This window comes from Rhodamnia argentea, chromosome 1 (genome assembly GCF_020921035.1).
Source record: "Rhodamnia argentea isolate NSW1041297 chromosome 1, ASM2092103v1, whole genome shotgun sequence".
Classification (NCBI taxonomy): domain Eukaryota; kingdom Viridiplantae; phylum Streptophyta; class Magnoliopsida; order Myrtales; family Myrtaceae; genus Rhodamnia; species Rhodamnia argentea.
In genome coordinates, this window is record NC_063150.1 from 31,342,710 (window position 1) to 31,366,754 (window position 24,045).

At 40.7% G+C, this 24,045-nt stretch overlaps 4 protein-coding genes and 1 pseudogene across 8 annotated transcripts; 2 read left to right on the forward strand and 3 right to left on the reverse strand.

The window, feature by feature from the left end:
* Positions 1 to 1,305: 1,305 nt before the first annotated feature.
* LOC115743898 (sodium/hydrogen exchanger 1-like) lies at positions 1,306 to 5,990 on the reverse strand. 3 transcript variants are annotated; one of them, XM_030678891.2, is made up of 15 exons: positions 5,662 to 5,990; positions 5,440 to 5,558; positions 5,138 to 5,235; positions 4,890 to 4,949; positions 4,769 to 4,815; positions 4,488 to 4,682; positions 4,049 to 4,095; positions 3,738 to 3,804; positions 3,268 to 3,368; positions 3,049 to 3,150; positions 2,461 to 2,599; positions 2,321 to 2,383; positions 2,148 to 2,228; positions 1,563 to 1,894; positions 1,306 to 1,351 (listed from the first exon to the last, which is right to left on the reverse strand). In XM_030678891.2, exons 1-14 carry the CDS (start codon positions 5,842 to 5,844, stop codon positions 1,571 to 1,573), a joined length of 1,626 nt encoding a protein of 541 aa, XP_030534751.1. In that variant the 5' UTR covers positions 5,845 to 5,990; the 3' UTR covers positions 1,306 to 1,351; positions 1,563 to 1,570. The 3 variants fall into 3 exon arrangements, with proteins under 3 accessions (XP_030534751.1, XP_048127681.1, XP_030534750.1); XM_048271724.1 differs by having other exon boundaries at positions 1,306 to 1,516; positions 1,559 to 1,894; XM_030678890.2 differs by having other exon boundaries at positions 1,306 to 1,894.
* A 2,337-nt stretch (positions 5,991 to 8,327) lies between these two features.
* Positions 8,328 to 11,597, reverse strand: LOC115744007. Its single transcript, XM_030679079.2, has 8 exons — positions 11,215 to 11,597; positions 10,760 to 10,839; positions 10,541 to 10,601; positions 9,854 to 9,911; positions 9,630 to 9,684; positions 9,345 to 9,417; positions 8,856 to 8,969; positions 8,328 to 8,744 (listed from the first exon to the last, which is right to left on the reverse strand). The coding sequence occupies exons 1-7, from the start codon at positions 11,533 to 11,535 to the stop codon at positions 8,877 to 8,879; spliced, it is 741 nt and encodes a 246-aa protein (XP_030534939.1). The 5' UTR covers positions 11,536 to 11,597; the 3' UTR covers positions 8,328 to 8,744; positions 8,856 to 8,876.
* Positions 11,598 to 12,171: 574 nt separating this feature from the next.
* Positions 12,172 to 14,294, forward strand: LOC115743912 (UPF0603 protein At1g54780, chloroplastic). Its single transcript, XM_030678914.2, has 3 exons — positions 12,172 to 12,771; positions 13,093 to 13,285; positions 13,858 to 14,294. Exons 1-3 carry the CDS (start codon positions 12,337 to 12,339, stop codon positions 14,103 to 14,105), a joined length of 876 nt encoding a protein of 291 aa, XP_030534774.1. The 5' UTR covers positions 12,172 to 12,336; the 3' UTR covers positions 14,106 to 14,294.
* LOC115743911 (GDSL esterase/lipase At1g54790) lies at positions 14,295 to 17,331 on the reverse strand. 3 transcript variants are annotated; one of them, XM_030678913.2, is made up of 6 exons: positions 17,014 to 17,331; positions 16,254 to 16,493; positions 15,838 to 16,038; positions 15,569 to 15,735; positions 15,123 to 15,393; positions 14,295 to 14,873 (listed from the first exon to the last, which is right to left on the reverse strand). In XM_030678913.2, the coding sequence occupies exons 1-6, from the start codon at positions 17,246 to 17,248 to the stop codon at positions 14,605 to 14,607; spliced, it is 1,383 nt and encodes a 460-aa protein (XP_030534773.1). In that variant the 5' UTR covers positions 17,249 to 17,331; the 3' UTR covers positions 14,295 to 14,604. The 3 variants fall into 3 exon arrangements, with proteins under 3 accessions (XP_030534773.1, XP_030534772.1, XP_048127687.1); XM_030678912.2 differs by lacking the exon at positions 16,254 to 16,493 and having other exon boundaries at positions 17,014 to 17,329; XM_048271730.1 differs by lacking the exon at positions 17,014 to 17,331 and having other exon boundaries at positions 16,254 to 16,981.
* Positions 17,332 to 19,685: 2,354 nt separating this feature from the next.
* Positions 19,686 to 22,883, forward strand: LOC115743913 (annotated as a pseudogene).
* The last annotated feature ends 1,162 nt before the right edge of the window (positions 22,884 to 24,045 follow it).

A 24,045-nucleotide genomic window follows, 5' to 3' on the forward strand; every position in this document is an offset into this window, starting at 1 on the left:
TCCAAGAGAGAGCAAGCGTTTGCTCATGTCCAACATGGGAAGGCAGCAATAACCAATTACATGTTCTCCCAAAGCATAATGTAATTTATCAGTTTGTCCACGTCAATGAATATGTTGTAATAAGAGTATAAACAGTTTCCTGAGTTGGAAATCATTTGTAAACATTAGCTGACAGACAATCACCACTCTCAGACCTATCAGTTTGCACAGAAAGTTCCTGAAGTTCTACTTGTACTAAACGTTTGATGGAAGAATAACACGGCAATAGGCTTCTTCATTTCGCCTACGGACCGCGTCATCGTGATTATCTGGGTTGAAATTTAGATGCAAAGACCAACCCTTATGTTGAAACAGCTTGCGTTGGAGACAATACAAAGAGAAGAAAGAAAAACTGCTCTATGTGAATCCCTTTACTGTATTATATACAAATAGACGACTTGTTTCCTCTTTACCCTGAATACTCACGATGTCTTGGCTTCATCTGGTTGTTGTGTACTGGGGTCCGATGTCGCATCCAGGCCCGAACCCATCTTCAGAATAGGCTTGAGAGGCGTTATTATCTCGTTGTCGTCACGCTCCCGCGAGCTCGTCCTCTCTGTTGATCTAATCTTCTTCAATTTTCTCTTCCTCCGTTCGATTATCTCTACCTTGTGATCAAAGCTAACGGCCTTTCTCACACCCTTTTCCTGAGACAGATATTCGGGGTTTGGATTTTGCTGCTCTTTTTCGCCGGGAACATCACAACATGAATGCATTCTCTCCTTGTCGTCAACATCGTCACTGGTGCCGTTTACAGGCGGATGTTTGTCATGATCGTTTGGAGCCGACTTGCCAGGAAAATTATCCTTCTCCAAACTCAAACCTTGACATGAAAGATTTCGAGCTGAAGGATGAGACTTTCGTTCTGTGCCAGCATTGGAACTGCCCTGTGATTCTACGGTGTCGGGCGCTTCGGCTGATTTATTGCTGAGCCTAGGATTGCCCAATGTGATGATCTTGTGAGTCTGCGATGCTAGGCAATTCATGATGACATTGAATAGCTTTCGGCATATGGTCGGCGATTGGCATTGGTTCTCTCTACGATCCATCTGATAGTACTTTTCTTCGAAGATGTCGAGTTCGGTGTTCGATATAGAGTTTGCAATAGCGGTAAGAAAGGAGATGTGAAACGTTTGAAGTTGAGTTGCAAGTTAGAATTATTCTGCTTGGGGAACATATTCTTTTCTTTGCTTGGGGTCAATCTTAGCCCAAAAGCTATTACTTAAGCAGAAAGGGAAAGGGATCCATGAAGAGCTCCACAAAGAATTTCTTGCAACGATAACCTTCCTTCCCTCTATTTGGTCACTTTATCCTTTTTGAGATATTGAAAAACAAAGTTACATAAACTTGGCGGCAAAGCAGAGGAAACTTATAATAACAATTTAAACAGTGCGAAAATTGCGATGAAGTGTCCTCCCCTCTCTTTACAACCGATCTCGAGCTTCCTTGCACATTTATTGATCCTCTAAAAATAATACTAATGACTCCTTGGACAAAACAAAAGGAAAAGCAATGGCACTCACCATCTGATTTAGGAATTTTCATGACTTTCTTCTGCTACGCTAGTAGGTGATCCAGGAACAAATGGAGCAAAACCCCTTCCACCAAAGACTGGCCTCATGAATTTGTCGTCAAATTTCCTCCACAAGTAATGGATACTTATGCCTGGGTTCGTCATGAGCAACCTCCAGCTTCGCTTTCTCTGATCACTTCGCTGTTCACTCGGGTCGCCGTTTTCAATGAACAGAAATCTCAAGTCCTCTAGGCTTGGATCATCAGTGGCATCAGAAAGCATCGGTCTCGAGTGCCGTAGCAACAGTGCTTCTATTAGAGGCTTTGTTATGGAACCGAACACCTGTCCGAAAAATTGAAGTGTCTAATAATATCCAATATTGAGGAGATTCAATCAATAGTACCACCAAATACAAGTGATTTCATGATGTAGACAAAATCATAGAAGAAACTGGATTCATCCTAGTTGCATTGTAGATCCTTCGTGCAATGTCAAAGGATTCATGGCTTTGCCCTGCTGTTCTGTGAGCAACATGGCAATCTGGTTTTGATATGCATGAAAGAAAACTTTGGAGATCAACGGAGAGTTAACTTACAACTGTACTAAACAGAACAACTATTATGGTGGAAGTGATCATCAAACTATCTTGCGCTGATGTATCCGATGACGATGCAAACTGCAATAAAATTGCATAGATTGAATTGATCAACAAGTTGACAATGCCGGCAAGTAGAGAGTCCTAACTCATGGCAGGGCAAAGCTAGTTACCTCGCTGTAAGACAATGCAATCGTAACCGCACCTCGCATCAGACCTGCCCACCAAATAATGAACTGAAAACATGAATGGTTAATAATGTGATAAATCCTGAGTTAAAGGATGGGATCGATCTCATATTCCACAAGATCACCTGTTGGCGAAACTCGATTTTGGTACCATCTCTACTTTTAATGCAATTCCTGATGTTTGAGATGGGAAACACGAACGCAGCCCTTCCAACCAATAGTAGTGCAACCAAAGTTGAACTGACGGCAATCGAAGTTCCTGCGCTGAATCAAAAACATGTGAAGCAAGTTAGGACAGCTCTTCGCACATTACCCCAACAACAGACCTCTGAACTGCAGAGCAGACAAACCATTCAAATCAAACACCGTTGAAGCAGTCTCAAAGTCATCGTCATGAGAAAAATTAGGGTAGATTCAGTCTAAAGTCCACGCAGTAGACAGGACCAATCAGAGTGCAGGAAGGAAATCTATGGGATTCATTTTCTTTAGCGGGGTCTGGCATGTGCTTTTTGAGATGATGTTGGCTTGTTCTACTAGAGCGATTCATGATAGTCTGCAATAAATGGTTACGCGCAAAATATACATTTATTTTCAATTTATCTTCTACTACTATAGTTGATCAAGCCACCCATGCACTTTCTCTTTGGAGATCCGATGCAACATGTCCAGTTTTCAACTATTGATCTGCATAGGAATATGAAGGGGGAAGGTACCTTGCCTTGCTGCTTTTCCATTTATCAATGTCCAAGGCGTCCATCCCAACATATAAGAATATGAAAGTTTCGGAAATGAATGAGATTGTCGCAAATGCATGCCTGAAATCATCGAACCATTTGAACAGTACGGATGCAGTCAGAATTCCTTTGTCATCTTCTCAGACATAACTTGCTAAAACATGATTGGAAACAAGGTGAAGCATAGGTGATGCATACTTAGTTGTTATCCGTGAACTTTCTGTGACGTTGTGCCATGTGTAGTGAGACATGACGATTCCACAGAAAAAAACTGTTAATATCCCACTGAGATCCATAAGCTGCACAGACCAAATTAATCAGTTTATGAGATGCAGTATGAACAATTAACAGCAGCAATAGACTATAATCTCAACTCCATTTCGCTAAGGCCAGTCATATATTGGTTTCTGAATTGGTGATATATACCTCAGTAAGAAATATCACATGCTCATTGTAGTTACTGGAGTATAGGGTTAGTAGAGAATTCAGGAAAGTGGGATTGAGATGCAATTGAGAAGCACTAGATTGGAGATTTTCTTGAAATGAAAGCTTCAGAATCATAGAGTTGAGAAGCTACGGATAGGCTTAAAGCTACTAATGTTTCAAGTTATTCTTAACAGCTTGATTTATAAAATAGAAAGTTTTCATGGTTAAAAGGATATATTTACCTCAGCCAACATGTATGACAAATAAGCCATTAGCATCATCAACGCGACTTCGCGATCTGTTGAATGCCTGTTGGTCAAATATCGGTAATGTCAAAAGTGTACAATCAGAACCTCTTTCACAAAGTTAGTAGATCCTGTGAAGACTTGGTCGATGCATAAACTAGAGAACTCACTGGGAATACCCAGGATTTAAGCAGAACACCAACATATTGGAGACAATGTCTAGAAAACTTCAATGCAAGAAATCTAGAGTGCAGAGAAATGTAACGTTGATGCTGGAGTCAGAAATAAGTCATGAAACTTTAGTTTACCTTCCAAAGTAAAGTGTCTTTATGATGAAAGCACTCAAAAGTCCGGCCTGAAATAATTAAAAAATTTCAGCCAGGATAATGCATTTATTAGGAAACTCGAACAATATAAGCTAGCTAATCGAACATTTATGGTAATTTTTGGCTCCAATTATACACAATGCCAGTGTGATAGTAAATCATGCTATGTATGATCTTGACACAAACAATTTATTGGTGGATATTTTTTAAAGAAGCCTCTAGAGTCACATTCCACTTCAAGTGCATGAGGGAAAAACGGGGAATGGTACTATTCTCTGGTGTCTTACACAAGTATGAGGTGTTAGCAGTATATCGCAATGCAGAAAACATATGGGAACTTGTCTGAAAAAATGCTTTGCTCTCGATGAATCTCATAATGATCCAGTGCACATAACTAACATGGAAATTAACCATAACTTACCACGATACCAAGAGCGGTACTAGTGAAGAACAGGTAGAGGAAGGTTCCGAGCAGATTTAAAGCTGTAAGGCCACTAATCTTTTTCAAGTCAATTGACTGTACAGCATTATAAAGCACGATAGATGTTGCATCATTCACGACTCCTTCTCCAAACACAACACTGTAAAGGAAGGGTGTCTCGTCTTGATTGAGCACCTATAATATCAGATTTATCTTTGTATTAGTGAATATTCTATTGCCATGTAATAAAGCCCTGTCGAAACCGATATTCCAACACGTACCTGTAGCGTGCAAACCGAATCAGTGGCGGAGAGTATTGCACCAACAGCTGTGCACACATAAAGCCCTCTTTATCAGTGTACGAATGGGTAGATTTAAATTTAAGGAAGTATGTTGATCTACCTAGGTAGTCCTGAACACTGAGGGATGTCACACCGATTCTCTTGAACACCAAAAATACACCTGCAAATCGCCAATGGGAACCGGCAATATTAAACCACCATGTGAATAAACATAGAATCAGTGACTTAGCAATGACCAGCTGAGACTTCGGTCCAACAAGCAGTTTGTGACAGTGCTTCTGGACTAATAGCTTCAAGCAAGACAGAAAAACTAAAATAGCATAGCCTGCTAAGAGTTTGATATCTTACCAAGCGATATGATGCAAAAGGAAATAACAGTTCCGAGCACTCCAAACAACAATATAATCGATATATTCTTGAAGAATTGCTTTTTCTTGACCTGGAACCTGTAATCAGACGAAGAAATGCAATGGTCAAAATGACAGAAGAAATAAATTTCCTTTTGACTGCTGAAACATGTACCCTACAGTTCCTCAATCAACCATTTATTTCAATTCCAATTCCATTATAACCTCTCACAAATATGAGAACTAACATATCGAGTCTGCTACTGCAATCACGCACATGAGAGAGAGAGAGAGAGAGCATACCCAGCATTGAAGATGATTGGTGGAAGCAAGTAGAGGAAGAAGAGATTCTCACTAAAATTGAGCAACTTAGAACTCTGCCCTTTACTAACCAGCAAAACCACCCCTCCAGAGCACAATCCCTGAGTACCCACATGATCAAATCATCAATAACCGAACAAGAACGATCGACCAGTCACCGGAGAGAACTAAAAACGAGTCCTTTTGCACCATAACATCACATACCAACAAAAGGGCAGTGATGGATTCGTTGGCCCACCGGTTCCCGTGGAGGAGATGGCCAATGATGATGCAAGCACACAGGAGAGCGAAGAACACGCACAGGGCAATAACGGTCGTCAAGTTAAAGAACGACGAGCCCTTGACCTGAACGGGCAACTGCGACAACGTGGTCTCGAGAACCTCCATGTCTGAGCTTCTTGATCTGAATTTGGCATTTACAACTTGTGTACCTTGGAGAGGGTGCGCTCCAAAACGATCTTGGGCAGGGGGACTTTTAAAATGGACTGAAACTGAGGTGTGACAAAGACAGCAGGGAGAAGGGCCAGCGCAATGTCCCGTCTTCTGGGTGGGGGGTGCTGCTTCAAGATTCAAAGCGGAGGGGGAAGACTGGCGGTTGAGGGAAGGGTTGGCATCCAGTGTGTGGGGCACAGATTGACACCAGGCACTGCGACTTGTCGTTTTATTTATGGGTCTGTAGACCCCCTTGGAAAAAAATCCCATCTGAAAAGTTTCACATTGATGGGAAAATACTGAATGTAACAGACTAATTAAGCTCAAACTTCACCGCCCACGTATTTGGACCCGGAACCAATATTTCGTGAGGTTATAATATCACGAAAAATCGAAACTAGTATAGTCATGTTGAATTTATCATAAACTAATTTTTTTATCGCGAAAAATCTCGATCTAGTACATTTGTAATACTAATTTTTTTTTTTACCATGAAATTTTTCAAACCGATACATCCGTGACAAATTTATCTTAAACTAAATTTGTTATCATCAAAAATCGCAAACCGATACACCCGTGATAAATTTACCATCCGTTAGTTCCCGTTAAATTAGGTTATTGTCACGAAAAACTCTAAATTGATACACATGTAATAAACGGATAATAAAAATATCAAATCGGTACACCCGTCAATTGGTACGTGTATATGTCATCCAACTTTAGCGATTTAACGGTAAAATTTAACAAAAATTAACGAAGGATAAAGTTGTCATGGGTATATCAATTTGGAGATTTTGATGATCAAAAAATTAATTTGAAATAAATTTATCATATATGTATCGGTTTGAAGTTCTTTGTGGCATTTAATCCCATTTCATACCATTTTCTCAGTTTTCTTAGATTTGTGAAATGACCGGAGCCCTTGTCCATTGCAGGGAGCATGGAGTGTCCGATGAAAGGCTCTGTACAGGATTAGGACAGAAGCGGGTGCTTCAGCCGTTCGTTGGCGCTTCGAATATGACCGTAGAACTATCTCAGCCATATGCCATTTTAAGATCAAGAGACGTGCAAGAGACTGCAATGACTGATGTGATGTGAGGCAGACCGTCTGCGTGGACCTCGTCCATCATTGGGGTGGGGTTGGGAGAGGGGTGGAGCAAAAGAAATGAATAAGTATTCTTGAAAGTACTGTATCAAAAAGATCATGGGGTGGAATAGAATAGTCACGTAAAATCCCAGATCTACTGCATGATGATGTTAGAAAAATTGGAGTGCAGGAATCAGATCTCTGTAGTACAGTCAGGGCCAAGAAAGAAGGTCAAAACAAAAGAACATTCTGGGAAGTGGGTGTTCGAACCGAGAGGTTTCTTGGGTCCGAGAAGGATTTCAAATTCGATGACTGATAATAATTCTTCCGAGGCCACCGCATTTAACCTTGATTATTGACTTTGGATAAGGATGAATATGCTTCCAGAGTATAATCGAAACTTGAAGAATCGAATTGGCAAATAAATGATAAGTTTTAGAATATGTAGTACATGTTTCGAATTTCAAAAGTAAAAATACCCATGCCGATGGGTAGGTTTCATCGGAAGGATCTTAAAATCCCTCGCCCTTAACTCTGAAAAAGTCCAGCTTAGAGATCGACCAATGAGGAAAGCTAATACCTTTCAGATAAGGCATCTATGAACAAGAATGAGCAGACGTCGTACAAGTCTACCTGAAGTTCTTGATGTTGATACCCCTTTTCGGTGTTTTTGGTAGTTGAGCCCTTTTTGAGATCTCAGCCCGCTGATCAATGGACGATGATCAGACCGTCCTTCGTCGCGATGATAAGCCACAGTGCTTTTCTTTTTCACGAGGGGGCCTCACGGTGTGTCATGGTCTGTCGCAATCATCGGCGACACCTTGGATCCATGGGGGAGGACAGGACAACCCACAAGATTGTACCGTGAGAAATATCATCTGCAGCATCGCAGGAACTGGCGACAAGTGTCTCTGTCATGAGAGGAGACAAATGAATGCTTGAAGACAATGCCCAACTGTCTACTGGGTTTGGTTGTAGCTTCGGTGAGTTGCATCTACAGCTGGCCGAAGTTCTTTGTTAAACCCAGGAAAGGAAAGTAAGTAGTCGTACGGAAAACCAAAAGACTTGCTAAAGTTTAAGCTTTTATATTCTGAACAGGGTGCTGGAATAGGAGTTTGTTACTTGAGGGAAATGCATTGCTTCCCAAAGCAAGCAAGAAACAAGAGCTACTGACTTCTTCATTTGGAAAAGCTGATGTAGTCTAGAAGGAAACAGCTAAAATGCACTTGAATTAGTCTCAACTTGGTTGGAAAGTGATGGTAACTTGTCGTCACTCATAAAGAATAATTATGTGCATGCTTGGAGACTGTTTCTACTTTGTCTGATCCTCAGCAAGGGCAGGAGAAAAACCAGAATGAAAAGAACCATGCACAAACTATGGCAGATGGAAATTAGAAGACAGGCTTTTAGCCCTTCTTTTCATATTTCTACGGAGACGGTCTACGCATCTCATTGCTTCGAATATAGATACAAATTACCAAAAGAATCATAGCCGGCACTTCAACATGACCAATCTCCGAAGAAGTTTAAATATACCCATGCAGATGGCTCACGGATAAACGAGGTTCAAAATTTCCCTCATTCAAGAATTCTCCACCAGGTTCTCCAACCTCATAAAATAATAAATGGCATGAGGCCAGGTCTCCATGTACCGAAGCAATTGCAAATGAATGCAGCTATCATATCCATTAGAAACTTCTCACGCATAGGCAGATCCGTTAGCATTAAAGCCCGACAGAAGTTGCAAATAGAACATGTGCAAAATTACCTGGAAAGGAAAAACAGTAAGTGTTCCATATGAAGGTCTTCAGAAGTCAAAATGTCGATCTACTTGATTAAACTAGACTAAACATGTGCAAAACAAGGTTATTGCAACAACCTTCTACGTCCAGCAGCATGGTTAGAGAAGTTTGAGGGATATAGCAGCAGAGCGGAGGCGCACTCCATCATCTTCCCATTTGAACTGCGGAGCTGTTGCTCCAGCAATAAATGCCTGTAGATGGCAAACCATGCATTCATAAGTAATTTAAGAGGAAAAGAGTCTTCTATTCGACCTTCTTTGCGTGCAAAATCGAGAGCTTTGTACCATTTCTTTTTATTGGCATCAGTTCCGATGCTATAACACCATCCCCATGTACATCAAAGAACGTATATGTTACGAGCTCCCGCATCTTGTATTGGAAAAACCTCGTACAATCAATATATCATTTCTTGGGAGGAGTAATTTTGGGCATGAAAATGGCATACTGACTCTTAGAGTTCAATGAATGCGGCTAAGACCTTCTACCAGCAAAGTTCCCCAGCAAATGTCTCGAAGGGTCATGTCTGCATGACATAGGAGTTTAGAAGTTGAAGGGGATCAACTAACCTTTCCACTGTCCACAGCAGCAACCAGCGCAACACGTTGCTCATCTCTAGAGAATTCATAGAAGTAATATGTCCTGTATCAATAAAGCATTAGATCAGTATGGATTAAAGAGTCATGTGACAAGAAATCCTTTTGAAACACTGGATCTGTGTGGCATTTTACAAACAAGTTATCAAGTGGAAAATTTGCATAGTGCATCTGCTATTAAGAAAATGCTGCTGCACTAACAACGGCCACTGAGATTGGAGAACTCAAAACATTTCCGACAGAGAAGAATAAACTCACTTGAAACCTTCTTCCTTTATTTTGATATTTCGGGCAGAGTATACAGTTGCACCACCTGCCATTGCAATGCAGTACACACAAAATCATAAGAGACCTATGAAAAGTAAACAGCTGAAAAGAAAACAATCCGTCTACGGTGAAATAATGAACAAGAAGGAGATGAAACAGCTCAAAAATTCTGAAGACACATATTGGTGAAAAACCACTCGGTGGCAGAATCCTACCTGGAATGAAAATTTTGGCAGCCTCCTTCAAGGAACCCAAGTCGGTAATATCTTGGGCCTAGAAATGCTTGTAGTCAATGGCAATCCCAAAAAACAGCACACAACAGTCGATCAAACATGTAACAAAAGGATCCAGACCCACTCAAATGTAGCACTAACACAACCAATTTAGCACTTCTAATTAATATTCTAGGTGCAGACCACAGCAAAGCATAAGTCAAAATGGAGGATCACGTAATTTCTATATCCTTTTTATTCTTTGTGGGAGCTAGGTAAGATGGGACTTAATATCTTTGTAAGGAAAATTTATTCATCTTCACGGGTATCCATTCAGCTGCCAAAGGGTAATCCTTCACTTCTCTAAAGTATGAATCCCGCTTCTTATGCTCATAGTTTTTTGCTAGGATATATTTAGGCCAACAAAATGAACCTTATTCTCCCAACAGAAGCAGAAATTAAGCGCATTATTTACCCTTAATCAAAGACACAGAACGACAGCCTCAATCTTCAATTTTCTTGACTAATTGCAAAGCAAACTCCCCTAATAGATTCAATGTCTAGTGAATGAAATAAATGGAGTCCCACTACAGTCGCATCACGAAAGCTATCTCGATAGCAAAAAGCTCTTTCTCGAATACTAATAGGGTATCATGAGAATTCAGAATTTCCTATTGTATATACACTAACCTCCAAAAATGTGATCTTGAGTTGGTTGGTCGGGCAAATCATGACACTTAAGACTTCAGATCTGCATCAGATTAGCATTGAAGTAACTGTTTATATAAGTGCTATCAAACAGTTTGGATTTACAGTATAGCAAAGAGACCTGAGGTTACAATTATCAGCCAATGGCTAAGAAACGGAGATGGAACGTACTATGAACAGAACCCAACATGAGTAACATACCCATCAGGCGATGCAAACCGAGCTGCAAATTTTTTTGGCTTTGCCTTATCTCCATAAAGAGACATACCAGCATTAAAATCCTGAGATCACCAAACCTTTTAGACCACAATCAACAAGAGGGAATATGATGAGAACCGATAGCCAATGGTTTAACTCTCTCAAATGATTATTCAAAGATTGTAAAATCACCCGAGACTCTTTTTCACTGTTGGACCAAAAAAATCCAATCTTTCAACGAAACAGAAGATAGCAAGCCACCAAGATTGATTGCTCAATGAAAGAAACAATCTTAATAACAATCCGCACACCCTATAAGCAATTCCCACTTAATTTATTCCAGCATGTAAACAAAGACCAGCCGAAAAAGACAACACAAACTTTCTATTTTGCGAAAACAAGCAATTTCTAGCGACTGTCAGGCAAAAATGTAGTCACACATGACAAGGGAGCAATACCTCGGGCTCCATAATGTCCTCAAACTGAGGTGGGACGCGAATTGCGAACCCATCGCCATAAAACTGGAACCACGACTTGGTGTTGGCGATTCCCAAAGGAGCTGACTTTGGAGGTGACGACGGTTCAGCCGAGCACTGAGAGAATGTCCATGTGGGTGTGAGTGAAACAGTCAAGAATTTAGTTGTTTTGGAGATGAATTCTCTCTTTGAGAACTTAATGAAATGAAGGCCACTATCTATGGAGGAGGAGGAGGAGGATGACGAGATAGAGGGGCTGTTTGGTGGGTGGGGAGAGAGGGACAGACAAATGGGAATGGCCATTTGGGAGAGCGGGGGTAATAATACTCATGGTTGCAGGAAAAATTGAAGGGAGATGATGGTGTGGGAGTAAGAGTTGGGATTTTCGTATGTGCCACTGTGATTGGTAGTGGGGTAGATCATGGAAATAGTCAGGGGTGCTTCTGTCTTGAAAAATGCCGTAGAAAGTTAGAAACCAATATTAGGTTCTTTTCTCAATACCCATAATGAGATAATTAATGGTATTTAAAGTTTGAAACGGAATATAATTATGATCACTTACATTGGAGCGTAATTAATAGACAATTCAAAAATCATGTCTACCGTAACAGTCTTTGAGTGACCGTAAGAATAACAGCATATTATGAGCCATAAATTATTAATAAAGTGAACTCCATAATAATTTTTAGTTAGTTATTATCTCTTTTTTATGGTGCAAATTGGACGGTTAGTCTTACCGTAACCCAGAAATTATTACATAATCAACTCCCGCTCATTTAAATAGAGCACTTATCCCATACACCAAAATGAGGCCTTAAGCTGTTTTCTTAACCTCCTAAATCTGACTGCCAAAATGACATTGATGTGTTCTGCAAAATGGACCAAAAAGCCCTCAACTGTTTCCATGGCCAACACCAACGTTATCCCCCCACCAAGTATCAGCCAAAAAATCCAAAACACAAACAAATGCCATCCACCCAAAATCCGAAACCAACACAAACCAGGAAAACAGTTGAGCACAGCAAGCAATCGGTAGAATTTGATATGTTCTGTCCTCTCTGTGTCATGATTCACAGATTCTGAAGACCGTTTGATCTCGTAGCCATGGAGACCATCCTCTCTCCTCGTTCACTCTCTCCACTCGTCGCTCCCAAGCCATGCTCTTCTTCGAGATCTTCCCAACCCAGATCAAGCACTCTGTTTTACACCAGACCCATCTCTTGCATCCTCAAAAGACACCATCTTGAGTCAAAAGACCCACCTTTCAGCGAGACGAAGAGCTGGTTCTCTCATGCCCAACAAGGACTAGCAGCTCTAGCTCTCACTCTGGCACTCAACTTTTGCCCTGTACCACTGGACAGTCCTGCATTGGCTTCGGAGTTCGATGTACTCAGTGAGGGACCACCACAGGAGTCTTATATTGTGGATGATGCTGGAGTCCTCAGCCGAGTCACGAAGTCCGACTTGAAACGGTTGTTGTCTGATTTGGAGTCGAGGAAGAACCTCAGAATCAATTTCATCACTGTCCGAAAGCTGACAGTAAGTTCTATGGTCAACACATGTTAATTTTCTTTCGTTGGAAGCCATTTTGCGTCTGGCGAGACATATTCAACTCCTGGTCAGAGTTTGCCACAATATACCGATTCTGTACACCATTTACACCTAGAGTTTTCCCTTGAGATTGTTCAAAGCTCATTGGATGGTTGACCAGCAAGCATGTCAGTGCTCACTGCATACTTGTGTAATTTCCTAGACTGCATCTTTTTTAAGCAGCTCACACTTCATTTTGTGTGCGCACAGCAAGAGGATGATAGTTCATGACGAGATTAAGTGGCGATGTAATTCTCAATTCTGCTGCAGAGTAAAGCTGATGCTTTCGAGTATGCTGATCAAGTTTTGGAGAAGTGGTATCCGACAGTGGAAGAGGGCAACAACAAGGGCATTGTTGTTCTTATCACAAGTCAAAAGGAAGGAGCAATCACAGGAGGCCCTGAGTTTGTCAAGGCTGTCGGAGATAATATCCTCGATGCAACTATCTCAGAAAATCTTCCAGGTAAGATTGCATTTTCTCTTATGTGATCTACAATCCATGGCTGCTTTGTCCAATGATCAGTGGATCAGAAATTCAAGTTTGTGGCTGATTATTGAATATGAGAAATTCGTCGACTAGGTGCTATTCTTGTCCTTTGTTGACCGCCGCTTGTGAAAAATTTTATTTTCCTATAGGGATGAACGTCTTAATAATCCTTGCCGTGTTCTAGAAGCATCTGAATCTAGAGTTATCCTTCTCACGTATGCAATAATGTCGGCGACATTCATCAAACATGCCTATATTTTAAGGCCAGTGTCGCATTATTCTGTCCAGAAGTGAAGAGTTATTAGAGGCTCTTGGTTGTTTCTTTCACCACATTCTAGGAGACGCTTCCATTAGTGCAAATTTGTATGCATGCACCAAAAGGAAAAGAAATAGTGTTCAATGGGGGCCATGATGCTTTAAGTTATCGGAGTCCATATCAGACTATGCTAAGATTTTAACGAACATATAGACATTACTCACTTGAAGCTGGTTTTCTGCTCCATGATGCTGCGGTACTGATAATCAGACTATCGGTTTATTCATTGCAGTATTGGCAACAGAAGAGAAGTACAATGAAGCAGTTTATAGCAGCGCCAAACGGCTAGTCGCCGCCATTGATGGTCTCCCGGATCCAGGTGGGCCTCAATCCAAGGAATATAAGAGAGAATCCAATTTCAAGACCAGGGAAGAAACTGAGGAGAAAAGGGGGCAATTTAGTCTTGTAGTTGGCGGTTTGTTGGTAATTGCATTTATCGTTCCGATGGCGCAATATTATGCTTATGTCTCCAAAAAATGAGCAAATGTATATCTTTGTTTGTTAGATACTTTCTCCGAATTCCTCCTGCGCTGATTTATAAAGAGCATGTTCAGCAACCACGGTTGTGAACATGATGATACTACAGATAAATGTTTGAGAAGCTTGCCCATCAGAGGATAATATGATTTTGGCATCTGAGCAGTATCATCGGTATTTTATTCTGTTTTCCAGTATACAACGAGAAATTATACATACATGAAACATCCATGTTTGAGTGGATCCACGAGTAGAAGCACTTTCCCGCCCTGCAGAGTGCTACTTGTATCAAACCATAGATAGGATCCACTAGATTGCATTGCACCGAGTTGAATGATTTCAACAAATTGTCAAGTGCATACTCTGTTAGCATATAACAAATCAGCAATCACTCAAATACATGAGTTGTCATTTGACTATCATGTATGGCCTTTAGCATTTTCGTGTCCAATAGATGCTGAGGAACGGTCAAATTTTTATAGCTGTGGAGGATGATCATCCTTCAGAACTTGAGCTTCATTGCAAAAGGCATTTTGTCTGCAAAAGGCGGATCTGAGTATCTTCCTGTTAGTATTTGAGAGGAAACGAACTGGTTTGCAGCCTCGGTGTAATGAATCCCATCCCAATTGACATACTCGGTGCTGTCATCGCATGCTTTGGCCGTGACTGTGGTCCCGTTGAGAACCTTTGTTTGCCCACAAGAAATCCTGCTGTCGTAGTTCAGGGGTGCGCCCCCATAGCCGCAACATGCCATGAGCGGTTGCTCAAATCCTGTAAAACATATTACACAGAATGATTGTTCTTTCTTCCCAGATTCAATCTTCTATAAATTAAGCATCCAACTTCAAGATGGAGAATCTTGTTGTCACAAACCAGCAATTGATGTTCCAAACTGACAGTAATTTCCCAATCAACCATGAGACCTTAAATTCTTCTCTTATGCAATCTTAATTCTGGGAACTGGCAGGATGAAATACCATGGATAAATTGAGGAAGAGGCAACTGCAGGCCACGACTTACCATAGCGGGAATAATTGGCGATGAGGTTGGACTTTATGGAGAAAATATCGACATATGTGATACTGGCATCAGTGTATTGGCCCCGCAATTTCATGCATAGAGCATGGAGTTGCATGTTGAAAAGCTTAGCCGCTTGGTTATGTCCGCTGACACATCCAACCTCATCAAGCTTTGATGGATCAGTCCCGAACTTTGCAACATTCTGAGTTATGCATCCAAGAGGACCCGTGTTGTGTATCCAAAAATTTCTACCTCCTTGATCATACAATGTCTGTAACAAGACAGCAAAAGTAAATTGGAGCAAATTAGAATTTTATCTTCTGTGCTTGCTTCTTTCCTGATTATTTACATCCTTAGATAGAATTCCTGTATATGTCGAAATTATAAAACGGGTGTGTGCAAAGTTAAAAGAATAATGAACATGCTGTCATCAGGATGAAATGTACCTTGAATCCATTTTCAAACTCTACAAGAATAGTCGGAATCAAGGCGAGTATCTGATCCAACGACTTGGAGTAAAATGCGCCGGCAAGGTCATTCTGTCCTATATCAAACATGTAGAGGCCCTCTGCAAAGTAATCTTCTGATGGTAGATACTTGTTAAGCTTCTTACCTGGAACAGAATTTGCAGAGCGCCATGAAATTGTCGATGGCTTTTAACAGCAAAGCTTTTCGTGAAGTCGAGGGAGAAAAAGAAAAGCAAAAGACTAAAAACCTTTGGCCAGCAACTCGAGCACGCGGGCTTTAAAACGGAGAAACTGAGACACCTGAACTCCGAAAGAAAATGGGCTCAGCGATGTTGCAGTCGCCGGAAGTATAGTCGACGCCGCTGTTGCATAGTTGCAACCTCTCCGGAAATTCGGTGTGCCGATTGAATCTAGATAGGCATTTAGAAATGGAAGGTCCATTGCATCCACTGCAGCATCAAACAAGACGCGTTCAATTTCTATTCTCGAAAGCAAAATTCATCTATACCATAGAAAAGAAAGATAACAAATAGCGGCAACAACAACAGCAAAGCATGAGCGGAATGAGGAAATAGAACAAACAATGACATGACACCAACAAATTGGAACAGAGGGAATCCAAGCAACATCAAAACCGTTGTTCTTGCGTTGATTGGTGATTTACTCAGGAAATCAATGACGAGGCGGCCATCACAGTACCGCCCGGACGGCTGCTGGAAATAGCTCTGGCCATTAGGAGAGTAGAGGCCCTCGATCCCGGCGGCGATGAGATTGCCCGTGTCGGAATTGGAGTCACCGAAGTTGAAAACGGCGGGGAAGTCGAAGAAATCAACTGAGTTGCCAAGAGGGAATGGACAGAGCAAAGCCAAGATGACAATGCAGGTTTTGGAGGCCATGGATGATGCTGCAGGAAGCTTGTGATTTTCTCTCAAAACGTTAGATACCAACAACATGTAGTTCATGGTCCCCTCTCATTATTTTTTTTTTTTTGTGTGGGTCTAGGTTGCTTTCTATGAAGGAAACCCATATTAAATAAGATATTTAAGAAGGAAAGTTCCCCTGTTTTCTGCCTTTGTTCACCAACTAGAGGGTGGAATTCTACAAAGTCTTATCTTATTCCCTTGTGTTCTACAGAACTAGTTTGATAATGTTAGTATATTAGAACTATACCTCTCATGCAGTAGAAATTGGAGGACAACCAAGCAGGAGACAATCTACTGTTTCTTCACATGTTAAATATTTGCTCACTGTTCAAGGGAGACACATGTTGCTCAACTCTTGTTGGCTAGTTTGAGCTCATGTACCCCAAACTCCACAAACATAGCTGGAAAAAACAATCATCTCTAGCAGTACAAGCATATAGATGGCATGAGCAGTCTGCAATCCGCAATTTTTCCAAATGAATGATGGGGTAAGGAGTTAACTGAGAAAATCGACGATGAGGCGGCCGTCGCAAAATCTCTCCGACGGAGCCTTGAAGTAAGTTTGCCCATTGGGAGGGGCCAAGCGGATGCCGAGCCCCGCGACGAGGTTACCGGTGTCGGAGTTTGAGTCCCCGAAGTTGAAAGCAGCCGGGAAATTGAAGTCGGCGGAGGTTGCAAGGGGTAAGAGGATGGAAAATGAGATGAGGATTTGAAAGGGGAGGATATTGGTGGGCATGGCTCTCTGTGGGGTATTGTGCTTTTGTTCTGTGGGTTAGAACATTTTGCAAGTAGCAAAAGGCCAATCTCCAAAGCTATGTAGTTTTTGGGGGGGCCATTTTGGGTTGGTATTTATGTGAACAGGGAGAGATTGCTTCAAGCCTATGGAGGTGGCAACATGAATGCCCTAAGCAAAAGATTTATTTCCTTTAAATTACTACTCTGCCACTGTCCTCCCAAGTTACTAAACTGCCCCTGGTGGATAGAATTGAACTATGAGCAGCTCAGCACAACTGCACAGGTCGATTGTAATTTTACTGCGGTCGAACAATCTATGACCATGCTCAATTGCTCGTGGTCATTGCATTTGTAGATAAATTAATAACTGAGAATCATGATTGATGAAATGATTTTCTTGTACATCGGAAAATATGAGAACAATGGAAAATGCGATGCGAAATTTCCTGTACACAAAGATATAGAGTGAGTGCATATTGCTTCACTCGGCTCGTGAAAATTGATGATACACCCATCCATATTTGACGAAGTTCAACTACCAAAGTATTCACCAAAGCTACCTAAGTTAGTTCTCTAGCAATTTCAAAGGCCAGGGACATATTTGCATGAGAAAATAATGGAAAATATCTGATGCTAGCCTGTTGGCAATCCTAGCAATCAAGGGCAAAAGGCAAAAAATGAAATTGTGGAAAAGCGAATTGAGAATTTGGAGTAAGCAAGGTGGACGCCATTCTGCAAGCAAGATGTTGAATTTTCCTTGCAAGGGCAGCAAAAACTATTTTTTTAACATAGAAAATATAAGGGAAAAATCAATTAAAATATTGCAAATTACTTGGAGTGTTCCGGGACAAAAAGAGAAGGAATCGAGGAAAACGATAGAAGGAAAAGAGGTGCATACCGTATAGTATGATCTATACACATAGCAGTATTTCTATTATAAAAAGTGATTCCTCTCTTCTTTCAGAAACGTCTTTGTTACTAATTTTACGTGTGCCAAGACACGTTAATAGATATAATAGCTTAGAAAATTTATGGCATAAAAATTCGTATAAACCATTTTCTATTTTCACTACTTCCAATTATGCTTTATACCCTCTCGAATGGAGTGTTCACTTTTTGATTCCCGCCCGATTTTTCCCTATCACATTTTTAATATATAAGTCTTACAAAAAATTTCGCATTACATTTTCCATGTAGAAGTCATTGTAAATTATGAGTTTGCAAATTTTAATGCCATTTTTCTGTCTGAGAATTAATCATATAAACACAACAATTCGATTAATCCAGGAATATTATTTTAATGTATCCGTGTATATTTTCTGTGATATACTAAAAAAAATGGAGAATATTTCAATATATTAATGCTCCGTTTGTTTCGCGGAAAATATGATCTTTCCGGAAAATGTTTTCCACGAAGTCATTTTCCAAGAAAATGACTTCCTTTTCTGATGTTTGGCAAAAACTTGAAAAAGATCCGGAAAATATTTTTCGCCGTTTGGTAAGGAAAATTCGTCTTATTTTATGGTCGGAGACTCGATTATATTAATTTTTTAATTAATGTCCTTCCGGTACCAATTTCATGAAAAAAGTTCAATTTGGCAATTTCGATGAATTTTGACTTGAAGTTCAAAGCTCCTCCTTAGAATGGAGCTTCGCTTGGCCGTTAGTAAAAGCGCGAGAACAGAGGGAGAGAGATGCCCCTCTAATTTTTGTGGAAACAAATGAAGGTGGTCCCCGTCGACTACGCTGCGGAGGTCTCGCAGCGCCTCTTGGAGGCCACCCTTGGCGGCGACTCGGAATCGACCTTTGAATGCCTCGTCGACCCACTCATCGACGTCAACTACGTCGGGGCGGTGAGCCTCAAGACCGGAAGGCCGACGTCATCCCGCGCGGCGAGTCCGCCACCGAGCTCTGCGTGGAGTACAAGAAGTTCGGGACGGACGTCACGACTTTGTTCCTTGCTATAGCTTTCCTTGCTCAAGGCCGGAGCCACGGGCTGCGGCCGTGGCTGGCAACCCGCCGAGGGAGAAGAAGAAATGCTATAAAAAAAACGACAACAAAATAATAATAATAAAGAAAGTAATTAAAAAATAGATTTTATCCGAAAAATAAAAAATGAAATTTTTGAATTTTGAAAAAATAAATAAAAAACGAAAAGAAAGAAAAAAAATAATTAAAAAGAAAAAAATCGTTGAAAGAGAGGAGGAATGAAAAGTGTGGAAAATGTTTTCCTCTTCTCAAAATGAGGAAATCATTTTCCTTAGTTTTAGAAGGTTTTTTTTGTTGACCGGAAAATATTTTCTGTTGACCGCTCATTTTCCGCCCCCCAAACACCGGAAATTGGGGAAAATGTTTTCCGGAAAAATATTTTCCGTGAAACAAACGGGGCCTAAGTTTTGGATGAATTTCCGGTTTTTCCATTGCCTAAATAATCCGATTTGAGATTCGTATTCAAGCCGACCCAAAACCCGAAAACCGATCCAAACCCATCTCCAGCTTCCTCCTCCTCCTGCTCACAACTCCTGTCTGTTGAGGGCGTTGCAGAGAACGAGGTGAGAAGAAATAATTCTTGAACAAAATGGAGAAATGGAGAAGCAAACTGCGAGTCTCCATTTAATCTCTTGTGTTTCTCGCCATGGAACCCGCTGACTGCGTGATATCACACGCGAGGTGAAATCTCCTCTGTTTTCACTGATCTTCACCTTCTTTTTCCCCTGGTCTTTAGAGTGTCTTGATCCTCTGTGCATTGAATTTGAAGCAATTGTCTCTTCTGTCCGAAACCCAGATCACTTGGTGGTGGGTCCGTGACAGGGGAAGTCCAGAGGTTCGTCTGGGATCATGGGTGGCATCAGTAAAGCTGTAAGTCTTGATTCAGAGCTTTTCCCAAACTTAGGGAACCCGAATGAACCGAAGTGCCTTTTAAGTTTAGCTCAAATGTTGATGTTCTTTTACTTGGTGACGCCATTTACACTAGCCGAAATGATAATGTACTTCTGTGGAAGTTATTGCTCTTGTTGCTACTTTTTGAGTTGTTGCTCTTAGCCTGCTAGTACTAGCTCATGTGTTAGTTCTTGATTATTAGGTTCGTTGCCACATGTTTTTGCTGCATTATTTTAGTGAAGGACGTTTACTGTGTATTTCTCTGAACAGGCGGCGCGTGATGCAGATTGGCAAGTGTCATCATGCTCCATGCTTGAAATGCTTTTTGAAGGAACTCATATCAGAAATTGAGTCTAATCGTGGTAATCCGCCAGATGAATTGTATGAACTGTATGCAGAGCTCGTGACTTATGTAAAGGTGAAGCTCTTGTTGTTAATTTCTCTTACAGCGTGATGTGTCTCATTTCTCCTGGTTTATTTATTGATCCTTAATTTACCAATGACAGAGTCTTTTGTTTTCACCAGGATGAAAATGCAGTCAAATCGAATGTGAGGGCCTTGAAATATATTTCTTGTCTTATCCCAGATGGTAAAGTTTTCGTTACTTTTTTCAGATCCATCAACCAAATCCTTGGCTAATAATTTCCTAGATGCAGGTTGTGCGGATGGCATGTTGAGGAAATTGGTGGTTCCACTGCGTTGTCCTCTCAACATGCTTGAAGCCGATACAGGGTACGTATGGGATTGGTTCGTGTATGTTTCTTAAGAACTGAACGATTGTCCTGGGTCATATGCTTGCTTGGTTTCGTTCAACTAGATTACTAGGCTGTCGTCCTAAGATTAAGGAGTTGATGTATTCTTCTGTTCTTTTCTTTCCTGGCAAAAAAGGGCGACTTTATCAATCATCAAGATGGTCTTAATCGCAGATGGTTTACTGTCTCATGCATTTTGTGGATTTGTGTGCCGACTATAATTAGCTTCCAGTCCATTCTCCCATCTGGTGTTCGATCCGGCCAGCCAGTCTATTGTTGTCAGAGTTCATAATTTACTTTCCGGAAATACTCTTCAGCAAAACATGATATTGAACAAGCTGTCCGAAGTGCATCGAAATTCAATTTCTTGATTTTTCCATGTTAGAGTTATTTCTGTTACAGATATTCTGTTGGAATATTTTTGCCAACCTTATTGTTTTTATTTTCTGTAGTGACAATCTGAATCATGAGATCCAGTAATCTACAAAACACGTCAGAGATCAAACTTGTGGTCACATAATCACTTTCCCCATTTTTTTCTGAATAGTTCTTCGATCTGTCTTAACTTTATATATCATGCACTAGAAGTGATCTCAGATTCTCAGGAACTGACTAGAGCATTGGACTTAGGTTGGCTCACGGGTTGGCTTGGTGGGCATCTTTCTCACCCATGTGAAAGCTTCAAGGTATCGTCCTTGAGCTTCAAGCTCCTTTCTCTCTTGGGTCTTTTTCTTTTAGTCGAACCTTCATATGTTTATGCAGTGTTCTTGTTCCATCAATCAGTATATGCAGATATACTATGGTGCTGTTCACTGTGGTTTTCGCGAGCTACTCTTTTGCTGTACTTGGTTCTTGTAATTGTTCTTGTTCCTATGAGCTGGATATCAAATGCTGATTTTGTTGCGAAACTAGTGATCTGTCCTTCAACACATATACAAACTTCGCTGAATAAGGTGGACTTAGTTTGTGATCGTATGATATAGCAGCTTAGAAATCGATTATATTCATGCAGGTAATGTTAAGTGATGGCGATCTATCACCTTTAAGCATCATGAAGCTTGATTTGAAGATGATAATTGAGCATGGATGATGATGAGCCAGTGTCTTTGCAATGTACAGATTCTGTGAGTGATGATGTCATTATCCTTGCACGTTCGATCAAGTTCCAGTTTCATATTTAACGCGCACACTCCGTAGTTTTCCTTCTTAGATCCCATCATGGACATTTCTTTAATTGGGTATGGTAGACATCGTTATGTAATGCCTTGAGCCTAAAAATGGATTTTATGAAGAAAAGCATGACTTGAATGAGGTCTTCTCGGTCAAGCGATGATTGTTTCCGAACAATATTCATTTTATGTGATCATGTGGATCTTGATGCAGTTTGACCATGCACAAAGTGGAGAAATACGAACTGAGGTTGATGTTATTTCTTCATCCCAGGTAAAATGTTTACACCTGCCTTGGGATTGTCCATCTGAGAGTGAACTCCGGGATGGACACCGGACATTATGTGAGTAATTTCTCCACTAACACACCTCTGCTGTTGAGCATTAATCTGAGATATACGGTTGTTTTCTCTTTTCTGCAGTCAGTGAAGGCTTAATTTCTCATTTTCTACAGCTTAGGTGCTGACGTGACATACGACCCGTCGTGCCTGCCACACCTTGTGCGTTTGCTCTCCAGTCATCTTTGCGATTCCTGAGAGTAGGTTGTGATAGTGCCATTGGCGGTTCACATGATTACAGCGATGGATGTGATTCCCTCGATGTCGTGGCAGCTTGGCGACAGTGCAGGAAATGCCAGTCCCATTAAGCATCCAATGGCTAACATTTCATCCGTCATCCGCAATGCCAATATTTTCCATCATTTTCTTGCTTTAGTTGACGAGGCAAACCTTGCCGTTGCTGACCTGACCAGAACGCTTCGACCTGCCAGTTGCTTCCTTACATGCAGTCATACGATTGATCGAGCATTCAACTGTTCAGGCTCTAGAGCAGATGAGGCTTGGTGTTTGCACCTTACCATAATGCGAAGTGTTTGTGCCCCATTTTCGAGTTAGCACATTCCCGCGGGCACGGATTGCAGATTGTCCTGATAGTGATCATTGTCGGGGCATTTCTCGGACGTTTTTCCTCTTATATTTTTGCTTGGCCTATGGAATTTGATGTAGGGACAGCGAGCATTGTTATAGTAGTTCTGAGTTATTAGAGGAAATGCTTCACCCTCGCTCGTATGAATGAAGCTTACTCCATGTTGTGTCGCGACCTAAAAATTCAAGTTAATGGATTATCAGATCAATTAAATTAACTAACCTAATTTAGATCCTCCCAAGTCCTATGAAATCGCAACTTAGGTTTATTCATAAAAAAATGTTCAATTGCAGCCGTCATTAATCATTTATGGTAGGCTGATTAGAAACTTAAATAAAATAGCGAGAGAACTATTTTATATCTACGAACCAGAGAAAATGAGTTCGGAGATTTTGTTACATTAATTGAAAAATTAATACCCTTTCGATACCAATTCCATGAAAATGACCTTTTCGATTGAATAATGTGAATAAAATGATTTTAGGAAAAAAAAGGTGACGTGAGACCATATGATAGGCAAAGATGATTTGATTTTTTATTTTTGGATTAGATGCAAAAAAGAAAAAAAAGAAACATTCAAAAGCAAACAAAAATTTGAACAAAATTAAACAAAAATGCCCATAAGATACCTTAATATCTGAATTTTTCCGAAAAATTCACTCATTCCCAAATATCTGAGTTAGAGAAGAAATTTTATCCGCTATATCCTCGAGATTCGAGTCGGTATGTGGATAGCGGTATAAGACGACAACGTCCCTTTTGCCAAAGGGAAAAAACACGAAGTCTTATACTAAATCACCATCTCATTCCATAAGATCATGGATAAGGCGTGTGATTCAATTTCCGACGGGACAAGGCACATAGAGAGCATATGTTATGGGCAAATTTGTTTAAAAATGTGCAAACTTTATAACAAGCAAGATGAAAATAAAATAAAGACGAGTCAATTGAATTTGAAATTTCGAAAGTTTAGAAGGATGGCCGAAAATATGAGATTGGGGTCCACTTTTCCTAGTCTAAAGTTTGATCCAATTTAATTTGAGAAAATTATCTTTAAGAATTGAAAAAATTGG